We start from the raw sequence: 14193 nt of genomic DNA on the forward strand, positions 1-14193 counted from the left end.
ATATGAAAAATGATATATGATCTATTTAATAAAATATTAGGAAAATGATATATGATCCATGTAATAAAATAATATGAAAGTTTTTTGTGATCATTTTTTAACAGTTAATTCAAAATTAAAAAAAAAATTAGGATATACATCATTTTTCCACAAAATTTGTCAATCTCATTTTCTGGGTTAATATATCTATTTCAAATACCAATTTAAATATTTTATAAAAAAATTCTTAAATCGAAAATTGGCATTTTTAAATTTGTAATCATATTTAGGAGCAGCCTATTTCAATCACTAGAAAATTCTTCTACACTGAAAATGCTAGTTGATTTAAAAATGAAAGGTTAACTATTACTGAGCCAATTGAACTGTGATATCTATGAAAATACATCTGAAAAATATACCCATTTTTGAATATACGTATTCTTTTTATAAGATGTTTTAAACAGGAGTTTTCTTAATAGAAGACAAAAATGACAAAATTTGTAAATTCCAATTACAACATTATTTTTAAATTGCAAATTATTTTCGGCCTGTCATATGAAAGTTAAAATGGGAATCATCTCATAAAGTCATTTTACTACTAAATAGAATTTACTCCATGCACATTATGTGCAGCCACTTCACAAAGTATCCTTCATTTAATTTGAAAAACAGTGCTTTAATCATTTGAGCATATATTATCTTTTCCACATATAGCTTAGTAATCTTTTCCTTTTAAAATCAATGAATTAAAAAAATATTATAAATATAATCTATTTATATTAATTTATAGTTTATTTTTCGGAAACGTGAGATTTTAAGAAAAATAATGTTTCAAATTATTTATAAGTAATGAAAAAAAATGTTTTTTTTTTAATCCATGTATTACGGCCAAAGTGATTAATCAGCCAGTAATTATTCAAATGAATAGTGAGTGATATTAATAATAATCGATAAAGGATATTGCTGTCAATATATATGTTATAAAAATATTGCAATAAAAACTATATTGGTTATATTTTTGTTTTTTATTTCAGGTGCTGTGGTATAAAATTCATTAAAAAAAAAGATTCTTCGTCTTCAAAATAAAAACTGTGCTGGTGTTTCACAACAAGTTTAAATAAATATTCTGGAGACAGATGAAGGAGTGTTTAGTTTAAAACAGCAACAAACTTTATTCTGAACTAAGAAATAAGAAAATAACCACTTACTGATATCTTTCTGCTGTGGAAACGAATCGATATTTAGCTTTTATCTCTCAAAGTAGGAAAGAGAATTTTTCTTTTTAACCATTTGTGATATCAGCGTGACACGTGAAAACTTTGCTATTAAAAAACATTTAACTTCGAATAAAGTATATAAGTAACGCTAAAACCCTGTGTTATTACTTTCCTAAAATAGGAAAGTAAATTTTTTTTTATTCTACATTAAGTAAAAAAAGTAAAAAAAATCTTTAACATTTCGAATTTCTTTTATTACTAATTTCCTAATATCTTTGTTAAAATTGGTCTGAAGATTGTAAAAGAAGATTAGTGAATTATTCTTCATTAAGGTTTTTGTAATCAGTTTCATGAATACAATACTATAAATAGAAATTCGAATACATTTTCTTCTTATATAATCATACACCACGTAAAAAACGTTATGAAATAATTACTAAAGCCTGAAATATTATACTTATTTCATCTTTCTCCGTTTAATAACTATAATTTAATTTTAAACAATAGAAAAACGCTCATTGAAATTAATAGAACGCGACATAATGTTGAAAATAATAGCATAATATTAAACACAATTTTCAGTAAAGATTAACGGCTCTACATTTTAAATTGGAAAAAAGTAGCATAAGATAGAAAGCAATTTTCAGTGAAGATTAATTGCAATATTTTCAGTCCCCATTAATTATGCATAACCAACCAATTTGCAGTGATTGCAATTTGGCACGTGTCAGATGTGATCGCGGTGCATAGGTCGATCCAGAAGGAATGAAGAGACAAAACGTACGAACCTTATCTTTGATAGTGTGTACCTTCACCTACCTGTTGATTGGTGCAGCGGTGTTCGACGCACTCGAGTCTGAGAACGAACAAGTACAGCGATCTACGATTCACTACGTCGAGAGGCTGCTCATTAAAAAGTACAACATCAGCAAGGAAGACTACCGAATCTGGTCAACGGTCATCATCAAAAGTGTGCCACACAAGGCGGGAATTCAGTGGAAGTTTGCCGGCTCCTTCTATTTTGCAACGACCGTACTGACCACTATAGGTAAGTAATTTTATAAAATGAAATCCTTAAAATTTTCTCACACTGGATATTGCAATGTGTTCCTTGTGCCTGAAAAAACAAATTTATTTAAAGGAGAAGGAATAGGAATAGTCCAAGCGAGAAAAAGAAATAAAATAAAATCTGGTAAATGCCTTTTCGTATTAAACATGGAATCAATTATAGCTTCATTGTAAAGACATTTTGAAAAATGAAAGATATTTACGTTACCCATTGTTGCATTTACGAGTATATTATCGATTAATGTATCACAATAATATCAATATAAAGTTAATATTCTTTTTTATCAAGTAATCAAAGAATATTTAATTAAATTTCTCGTACAGGAAAATTCTACAGATGAAAAATGTGACTTAATATCAGAATAAATGGCAAGCCTTAAAAAAAATCATTTTTAAACAATCGACATTTCCGTGGTTACCTGAATTGAAAGCAGACTGATACCATTTTAATTTATATATTTCAATTTCCATCGACAATAATATAATCTTCTCTATGGTTCATGCTATTGATAAAAAAAATTCAATTTCCAGTATCGTTTTTCGCTTATTTTTTTACTTAATTTCAAACTGCAAGAAATTCATATTTTGCTTTGCAATCAACTAGTTTAAAGTGGAAGAGGTAATTCATTTTCTTTATGAGACTCTTACAAATGGCTGAAATACTGTCCTACTTTTAACATAAGCTCTGAGAGTTAATCACTTTTTTGGTTGGTACCTTCTATTAATAATATTTTTTTTGTAAAGTCCCTATGTTCGGACATTTTCCGAATTGAATTTCCTTCATGTAATTTTTCCTTCTGTGGATATTTGTGAGCATATCGTATGGAAGTGGTGTGTTTTTCTTAAAGCTACATAGCATGCTGAGATCTTTCTGTATTCTTTTTAATTGACAGAGCTTCTTTCTGCAAATAAATTACTACTTACTGTAAGGTAATATATAGGAAATAAAAGAATCTTGTGGGAAATATAGAACAAAATTTTATTTTGTTTGAATTCAGAAATTTTCTGTCTAATTTGATCAGAAATTAAACTTTCTATCATGCGTTATGATTGAATTCTGCTTTGGTAAATTACTTGCATCGCTCTTGGAAGTTCGTCCAGATTTTGCTCTCATATCATACCTCGAACAAATTGATCTTTGGAAACAAAGCTTTCAAGAATCGTATAAAGTAGCTTTTTGCTTCATATAATTTGGTGAATCATTCCTTCTTTTAATTAAGTATACAGGAAATTCTGAAATTGTGGTAAGGATCCATCTTGTTGTTTTCAAGGTGTGATGTTGAAATAAAACGACCTTCAAATATGAAAACTCATAGAATATCTCATTCAAACAAATGAAACAATTTTTAATTATTCTATCAGATTTAGTTTGTTTTCAAGCACATGGGGATTAATTTGCCTGTATTATGCTTATCGTAGGACAATAAAATTCTAGAAAAGTGCCATAAAGTAATAGTAACTTTGATAAAGTATTAAATTCCAATATTATTGGTTTTAGAAGAAGCTTTATGAAGTGATTTAAAATTATGACCTTAAATCAAGAATAAAATTTAAATGGTTTTAAAAATTTGCAGAAATGCAATAATGAAGGATGTGATACATATTCTATGTAAAAATTTATTTTAAAAATGCTTAGCTGGGCATTCAATTACGATTTGTTGAGCACAGGCACCAATGAAGATATCTGATGCCTGCTTGTGTTTTCAATTCGTTAGGCGAAGATGGCGTAAACATGTATCACAGTAAGTTTAGTCAAAATGCTATTCCTTATGGGATTGAAATTTACGGATAATTTCTTCTTAACGAATTGGCCGCATTATTACTTGCTAAAAAGCAATAATAATAATAATAAATCTCAGTATTTCCACATTATTTTTGGTTTTACTTTACCCATTATGTATATAGCCACTGCTCTAGTTTTCATTGAAATGTGAAACTTCAATTTTTTTTCAAATATTAATTTGTTAGTCAAATAAAACTTACATTGTGACTAGATAGAGTCATCGAGTAATCAACCTATTCTATTTGAAACGGAAACCAGATGATGATCAGAAAAAGAAAAGTAATTCCTGAAATCATGATACCAGAGCATCTAGTCTGTGTACGAATTTAATAATATCCTGACTAAAGAATGCGATACTGCACGAAAAGTCGAAATGAAAATCATCCCGCTACAGTATAAGTCTATTCACATTGGAACGTGCATTATAAGAAATGAAATATTTATTTAAATATTATTATTTAACTCTGAACAAGCTCATGGCAACTTGGTTTTTGCGAAATTGTTATGACAAACAAAATAACGTAGGCTCACTGCCTAGATCATTAAGAAGATGTCTTAAAAATATAGTGAAGCTTGATTATTGGTGTTGTGTCGAGATAACTTTGAAAGTAACAAAGCTAATAACAATTTTTCTAACTTTTAAAATGTACCTCATTCCATTGTCGCAATGGAAGAAAACGATAAACCATAGGGTTTTAATTTGTCATGCATTTACTTATGAATCAGGGTATTAATATTGCATCTCTACCGTCAAGTAATTCATTTCAAAATTAATGCTACAAAACAAAATTTAAAAATAATGTACCGTCATTAATGGATATTTAATAAAATTACCCTGAATATAAATAATTTTGTATACTAAATTACTTATATTTACTGTATAAATATAAATAATTTAGAATATGAATATTACAATTTATATTTACACTAAATGTGCATAATTTGGAATAAAGTATGCCATTTAAGAGTATTATTTAGATTTTACATATTCACAAAATATAATGTTACTGTATAATTTTATTAACCATCTTATGTTAATGTTTTGTAATTTCATCATTTTTTTAAATTATTAATTAATTAAAAAAATTATTTATTAATTAACAAGAATAAATAATATTCTTGTGCAATGATAAACATAAAAGATATATTGTAGACATCAAATATTTTATTGTACGACGATATTTAAATATATTTATTGATATTTATAATACCATTCATCATCAATATCATTAATCGGCATCTGTTTAATATGAATAATAATAATACTTCATTTTAAGCGTATTAATTATTTTCACAAAACGCATCAAAAAGTTGTGACTAATTCATATGAAGCAAGATAAACATTTTTTGTAATATATTTTAGATAAATTTAACGTTTCCATAGTTTCTCATTTTATTTAAGAAAACAAATTTATATATAACTTTCGTTTTAATACGGATATTGAAACTAAGATCTATGGAAATAGTAACATCTAACTAGTAATTAGCATATTTCAATATTATAGGCAAATTTAAATACGCATAAATTCATCCGATGTTGCATACTTTTTAGAATGCGATTTCCTTTTGTTTGGTTGTATTTCTTACATTATACGAGATGTGTTCTTTAACTTTCTACAAGAGCCGGGATAGCCTGGTTGATAGGGCGTTGGATTCGCGTTCCTTGGGTTGCGAGAGCTAACCCGCCAGCCGAAGACTCTCCGTGTGTGTGGTGGCTGGTGCATATCTAATTCCGTCGTGGTCACAAAGTCCTCCATATCGAGAGTAATGCCACTGGGTGTACTGGACCAGGGGTGTTTGTTCTCTAATTCAGGTCTAAATTACGATCTGTGCATCAGTAAATGAAATGTATGAACGAAGTCTGCCCCGTAAAAAGGGTTATGACGTGTCTGTGACTAAATCATACACTTGGCCGTAGATGGCGCTACTGAAAAACAAGAGACTCACCCTTGGCTTAAATAACTGACTTCTAAAGACAGTGGGCTTGTCTATGACAAGTGCCATTAGAAACAACAACAACAACATTCTGAAAAGAATTCTGATAGTCGTTATCATTTCAATTTATTAATACTTATAAAAATAATAATTTCATCTTATTAAATTAACAATAATTAATAAATAGTAAAATAACAATAATTAATAAGTAGTAAAATAACAATAATTAATAAGTAGTAAAATAACAATAATTAATAAGTAGTAAAATAACAATAATTTACTGAAGATAATATTTGATATTTATTCATCTATTTAATTAATTTTATTTTGTCAATAAAAATGGAAGAAAACAGAGTTAGACAGTTGATTTAAATTGCACTTAAATTTTCACTTGCAGTTTAAAATTAGAATACTTTTAGGAAATATAAGGTATCTGCAAAGAAATAAATTAAATATTTAAACAATTTTATATAAAGTTTTACGTCAATTAAGCAGAAATTCCGTTATGAAACCATGATATGTGGCTTTCAGTTTCTAAACTTATACTTCCGCCGTTATACGTTAAAATTTCCTCCCAACTAGTCAGGAATCGTAACAGATGAGGTTGCGGAAATTGTGAAATAAGGCGAGAGCGGGAAATGTGAAAAGTCATGTATAATAACATCCACGCAAGGAATGCCCAAATTAATGAGAATCTGCATAAATTAATTGAAAACAACATTCCCAGCGTCAGCGTAAAATCAACTCTCATTTATTAGATGCCTTTCTGAAATACCTGGGAAGTTAATTTATAAGAAAATCTTTTTCACTAAAGAAAGGATGACAAAGATTATTTTGCTAGAATATATTAAGAATGAATAATTTACTACCCATGTAAGTGATCTTTATCTTTTACTCGCTAAAAAGTGAAATTTTCATTACTGATGCATTAGTGAGGATGAACATGTGCTGGTGAATGAGCAATTAATGTAAATTGAATGCAAATTAAGCTACCAGTGCTTCGAAGAAAGAAATTAATTTAATGGGAAATACCAATTAGAGTATAATAAACAGGAGAGCAAGACTAAATAAAAAATATTGATATTAATTATTAAATTGTTAATATTTTTAAAATATATATTTTCTTGTATGGTGCATGAATTTTTTGGTTGGGAGTTTAAAATAGAATGCATTTCAATTTGTATAATAATTCTTTAGAATTTATAACGATTAACGTCCATAATTAATTTCCACAAAATTTATTAAATATTCAGCTATTTATGATTTGGATCTCAGCTGAATTTGTAACCTATGCTATTAATTTTATATCATGTTAAAATTAATTTTTTTAGAAAATTAAATTGAGCTTTTAACTTTATTATCAAACGTATGCTTAAAAAATAATGAATAAATTATTAAAGTGAAATTCATTTAAAATTCAACAGAATATGGAGCTTATGTTTTAAAGTTAATGAATTGTATGCAATAATAATAAGATGAAAAAATGTTGAATAAATCATTGAACAAAATTCTTTTAAATATAAGATTGTTTTTTTTTTTTGATATAAACTTTAACTCTAGATAATTAATTTTCATATCTGGTGCATGACATATCTAAATAACGACCAAATTATTAATGAAAAAATCATACAGGATAAATCATAAAAATAATTTGAAACAGCTTTAATTAAAATATGATTTTTTAAAAGATATCGACTTTTTACTTGTATATACAGAAAGGTTAATGGATGGAATTAAAAAAATACTCTGTGGAAACGAAAAAGTCGCCAATATTTATTAAAATTAATAGGGATTCTTATTTCACTGATCAAGTAAGTTCTGCAAATTGCATGTTTTGGTTGAATTTGTAGTCTCTTTAAATTAAATTGATAAAAGAACAAATTGAAAAAAAATGGAAGTAAAATTTGCAATAATTGTATTTATTGTGCATATTTTTTTCATAACTAATTGTAAATTAGCTTTTGATTTTAACATATTTAAATTTAAATTTGTGACATATGAGGCTGGGAGGCTTGTCTTCATAAATAATTTATTTAGAATAAAAGGATTCCACTCCAGATTGCTAATTTTTATCATTGATGGCAATCTTCCTTAGTTGATTTGAAGAAATGCATCAGCTTTATTTGTATAACATTTTGTTTTAATACAAATACTGAAGAGTATTTAAAGACTAAAGAAAAAAAATATTTCTTTATATTATGAACCTTTAATTTAAAAATATTTCTTTATATTATGAACCTTTAATTTAAAAATATTTAATAACTTGTTGGTAAACTTTAATAAATTTTTTTTAAAAAAATCCATAATTTATAATCAGATGACGCCACTAATCTGAAATAAAAAATTAAAATCTGTCGATCAACTATTTGAAATAATAATTTTTGAAAATATTACAGTGATGTATTCTTCCCAAGATTTCAAAACTTTAGTACACTAAAATGTTGTAAAAATATCGTTACAAATGTCCATTTATTCACATAAGAATCCTGCTAATTTATGCAAAAGCTTATATAAAAATTATGATCAACAACTAATCAGGCAGAAAAATATTTATGTTTAGACCATATTTCTTTAAACAAGGTTAAAATTAATTTAGATATAAGGCTTCAGATATTAAGGACCATCGAGTCCAGGTGCTCCGCCAAAACAATCATCACGTCGTCGTCGTATAAAAAATGTATATCCATGAGAGCGTAAGAACCATAATTGATTCATTTTATAATGAAAATTATAGGGCAATGCAGAGTGATTGTTATATAAGAACATAAATTTATCTTTTTAATGTTACAGAAAATTTAGGTATCAAGATTGTGTTATTTTGAAGAATGATTTAAATCAAGAAATATACTATTCCAAAACATTATTTTAATACGATCGTAGTCAACGAAAATGTTAGATGTTTATTTATATTTATTTATTTGCTATGCTAAATGGGATTAAATATTTTCATCCCCAGAAAATGCAATTGTGCATGGTGAACACAATTCTGTAAATACAAAAGGTATGAACTATTCAACTTTTAATTCGATAACAATGTCAAGGGATCTGGAAATATAAAGAAGCTCCAGACAGGAACAATAAAGCAATGGAAACAAGTTCTGCATAATAAGCGGATGAATCCACAAAAGGAATTTTGTTTCCATTAAAACATCTAGTACATTCAACATACATTAATGCTTTTCATATGCATACAAATTTGAAATTTTGTAACCCATATATAATTTGCTAGTCATTTTTAAGCCGCAAAATAAAAAAAAATAAGTAGTTTTGTTCAGATACATTGATTTCATGAAATCCTTTCATAAGAGTTCCCGATAAATTACAGAAATATATATATATAAATTCTATTCGGAATGAATTCTTAAATTAATATATTGTGCTTTGTATGGCATGGACATTATTTTAAGGATGATATTTATAATTACACACTAAAAGCTATGATTAAATATATTAATAGTAAAATGATTAAAGCCTCTATATTATTGAATTATGAGTTTAATTTTCATTAAATAACAAAATAATAATACATAATGTTGTGAATTCATGTTTTGAAATCGACATTTAGGAGAAAAAAAACATTGTCTATAAAATGTTCTTAAAAAATTTGAATATAATTGAGGGATATTTTTCCGATTATTATTTACTTAATTATTTTTATCAAAAAATTAATAATAATTTTATTATGCACTGCAATTATCTGTATATTTATTAATACTAAAATATCTAATATATAGTTATAATTAATGAAATTTAATTTAAAAATGATTTTATCTCAGGAACGCAGTCTGAAATTATTGAAATTTATCGATACATTTGCTTGATAAAAATAAAATTCTGAATACAATCTTTACAAAATATCAGAAAATTTTGATATTTTAAAATGCCCACATTTAAAATAAATAAATGTGAGAAGAAAGCAGTGGCTATTTAAATAAACTATAGAACACTTTTAATTTCAATTTATATTCTTTTAATTAATTTTTGAATTTCATGCATACCATAAAGAATTTTATTAAAAAAAATGCTATATTTAATTTATTAAAACTAATTTTGAATTCCACACATGAAATTGATTATTAAATTTATTTTTAACTTTCAGAAAGAAATTAATAGAAAAAGTTGATAAATAATATTAATAAAAGGAAGTCAATTGTTGAGATTTAATGTCTTACATAAAACAATCCTGAATATAATCCTTACAATACATCCGATTTTTCATTTTAATACTTATAAATGTTTATATTTCACAAATATAACGATGAGAACAATCGGCCATAATTTAAATAAACTGATTGAAGAATTCTTCATAAAACTTTTAATTCCAATGCAAGATGTAATAATGCATAATTTATTTTGAAGTTTGCTAATGCCTTGAAATATTTTATTCATAACATTTTATTATTCTTTTAACGAATATAATAAGGAGAAATTTGATATAATCTATTTATTAAAACAAATTTTGCTTCATGCAATAAACCAATTATTAAACTTACTGTAATCAAATTAACATCGCTGTTAATAAAATAATAGAAAATTCCTCATTAATTGACAATCAAATTAATTTCAAAATGCTCAAATGATATGAATATCAAATGCAGTTGGATTACTAAACTATCAAGAATTTTAGTTCTTTTCTATTCATTTACTCTCTCTCTACGTGATAACCTCGTTCTGCAGAATATATATCAGATTCACTTTCATCGTTAAGATATTAAATCAAAAGTATTTAATTACTTGCATATATAACTCAGAAGCGTGTAATTCAATTAGGCATAAGCTTCAAAATTCACAGAAGGCAGCAATTAAATGAGGGGAAATTTTTAATAATGTGGTAGCTTGAATTCTCTAGGGACATATCTGTTAGCTTTGAAATTTAATCTAAAGTTAAATGACTTTTGCATTAATTTAATGGCATTAAATCTTGCTTATTCAGCTAAAGAATTCTCATTTCATAATTATTTTTTTTATTGTGGTATTTTATTATTCATTTTTAAGCAAAATAAAGTTTCGATTCAGTTATTTTAAAGTAAATCTTTAGACATGTTATTGGGATAAAAGTTTTAGTAGATTTTTTTCATATGCCACAGAAATAATTCAAAAAATTATATTCCTTAATCTTTGAAGTAGCATAAGTGCATAATACTTCAATTAAAATAATTGTAAAACATCTGCAATCTGTTACTTAAAAGTTTATATGCATAAGTTAGTAAAAGATTGATAGAATAAAAAAATGGATTTGAAAAAAAAGGAATTAAAAAAAAAGGATAAATCAATTTTTGTGAGAAGCTAATTGAACATGGTAAAATTTCACAACGTTTTAATGTTTAATAAAAAATATTTATTGTATAATTTGACAAATATTAATTTTCATAAATATATTTGAATCAAGAAACAATCTTGAACAAAGAAAATTGTGATACTGATTAATTTTGATGACTATCTAGTAAGAGTGATTCAAATTTTGCACTCGGCAATCATGATTTGATATTGTTATATCACATAATATGCATAATAATATATACGCATATAAAATCAGATTTGAGTAATTTGGATCAAACAAAAGACTAAATCATTTTGATATTATTAGAGATGATGAGAAGTAGATTGAACATGGAACATTTTCATATCGGTTTAATGTTTAATAAAAATAATTTTCGAGAATACTGCATGATTCGATAAATATTAATTTTCACAAATATGCTTGAATCAAGAAATAATCTTGAACAAAGAAAATTGTGATACTGGTTAATTTTAATGACTATCTAGTAAGAGTGATTCAAATTTTGCTCTCGGCAATCATGATTTGATACTGTTATATCACATAATATGCATAATAATATATACGCACATAAAAATAGATTTGAGTAATTTGGATAAAACAAAGGACTAAATCATTTTGATATTATTAGAGATGATGAGAAATAGATTGAACATGGAAAATATTCTTATCTGTTTAAAGTTTAATAAAAGTAATTTTAGAGAATACTGCATGATTGGACAAATATTAATTTTAATAAATACATTTGAATCAAGAATCAATCTTGAACAAAGAACATTGTGATACTGGTTAATTTTGATGACTATCTAATACGAATGGTTCAATTTTTGCACTCGGCAATCATGATTTGCCTATTGTCATATCACAAAATATATCTGATAATATACCAATAAAGAATATATTTTATGATAAAAAACATTTTTGAGAGATGAACTACAAACTTCTCTTGAAATCGTATATTGTTCTTTTTTAAAATTTTAGATGTAAATTGTTTTGATGTACAGAATGATATATTTTAAAAGATCTATGTTGAAAAAAATGATTAAATATTTAAAACTCGCTTTAAATATATTTCCGAAACAGTTCAGGTTACTTTAAAATGTATCTAAAATGAGTATATCATAAATTATTTTGTAAATAAATTTTATTCTGACCTGGTTTTAATATATAGTAAAAACCAAGATTCCACAAGAATAAATGTTAAAAATCTGTTTTTCTCAAATGAAGTATCGGAAATTCTTCATATAACCAATAAATCACGCAGATTAAATCAATTCAAACGTGAAACTGAAGAAACATCATTGAAAAGGAAAAATAAATTCTTTAGCATTTGTTCTGTTTCTGGAATCTAAAAATCATTATTGCTTTTCATTAATACATTAAATGGTTTGATTGCGGAAAATTCTATTTCATATCAGATTTATTCCTATCAACGTATAAGCTTTCAATTATGAGCCTAAATATCCTAATAGAAAGTGATTAAATTAGTAATAAGCTTCAAAATTCTTAGAATTGCAAATTTTTTATCAATACAGTGTCTTTAATTCCCTATGGATTTTCTTTAAAGATTAGAATTTATTCTAATGTTAAATAAAGTTTACATTCGATGCTATTTGATGGGATTAAATTTAAATGGCTAAAGACAAGAATTTTTATTTCACATTTGAAGATATCAAACAGATCTGATTTTCATATTCTCTTTAATAGTTTTTAATTTCGTTATGAATTGTTCAATTTTAATTATTCAAACAACTATTGTTCAAATAATTCTTATTTATAAACCATCATATCACTAATAAAGCCATATGCGTAACTTATAAAATAATAAAGTTTATAATAATTTGATATTTATTGATTCCTGACATTTTATTATTATAAAGAAAAACAAAATTATGTGAGAGTGAAAAAAAAACCTTTTGCTTTTTTATAAAAAAAATTATTTCAGCATGTATTGATTTTAACTGCAAAATTTCTATATGATATTTTGGCTTAACGATGGAAGTTAAAGTAATGTTGATTAGACCGAAGAAACTCAGATGTCCTAGTAAAATCTAAATTCAAGTTATTATAAAATAAATAATTTCCATAACGGAACGAAATATTTATATATAAAGAACCGTCGATGTATTTGTCACAGTGAATGTTTCTGGAATTGGAGAATGTCAACACTCACCGTTGAATCTCAACATATGCGAAATACCTCGGTGAAAGACCGAATATTTTTTTATATTCTTATATATTCGGACTATCACCAGTGTATGTCGACAATCATCGACATGCTCTGGTGGAGGTCAAAACGAGACTCCGATGTCCATGATTAGGTGACACCATTTTGCGAATACAAGTCCCTGACGTCGACCGCAGTCATGCAGATGCCCGAAATGTATTGGCGGTTGTTGTTGGAATAGAAGACACCGACTTTTATAAATTAGAAAACAAAAATGGTACCTTCAAGCAGCTTTATACCCGTAATCAGTTTTTAATTTGTAAATAAAAGTTATTTTCCATGGATGAGATTTCTTTTCAAGAAATGTCGATGAGAGAAACCGCTGCAAATAATTCCAGAAATGGAAGACAAGGCTATGTCATTGCGAAATGAAATGTTTCACTACTAAATGCAATTCTAAAAGCAAAGGATTCTTGTGCAATTAAAAGTGGCATAATAGTTTAAATTGTTGAAAAAAATAAGATAGTATAACGTCAATAACATAATTAAGTTTAATACTATAACTTTACTATAATTTTTTTAGTTTAAGTTTAGTAATTTAATTACTACAGTTTTTTAAGTTTAATTATTATAGCTTTCTCCTTTATTTGACATATATCATTCATAATATATTTTAATAATAAAGTATGATTTAAAAACGTAACAAAACATTTTTTTTCAACATTCGTGGTATTTGTCGACATACACCGGTGTAGTCTGAATATAT

The 14193-nt window shown here is 25.9% G+C and overlaps 1 protein-coding gene across 1 annotated transcript in view; it reads left to right on the forward strand.

The window, feature by feature from the left end:
- Positions 1-14193, forward strand: part of LOC129981535 (two pore potassium channel protein sup-9-like) — a 160616-nt gene that overhangs the window by 21030 nt on the left and 125393 nt on the right. Inside the window, exon 2 of the mRNA XM_056092407.1 lies at positions 1014-2244. Within this exon, the coding sequence (XP_055948382.1) occupies positions 1962-2244 (283 nt within the window). The 5' untranslated portion in view covers positions 1014-1961. The remainder of the gene's footprint in view (positions 1-1013; positions 2245-14193) is intronic.

The sequence above is a fragment of the Argiope bruennichi genome, chromosome 8 (genome assembly GCF_947563725.1).
Source record: "Argiope bruennichi chromosome 8, qqArgBrue1.1, whole genome shotgun sequence".
NCBI lineage: Eukaryota > Metazoa > Arthropoda > Arachnida > Araneae > Araneidae > Argiope > Argiope bruennichi.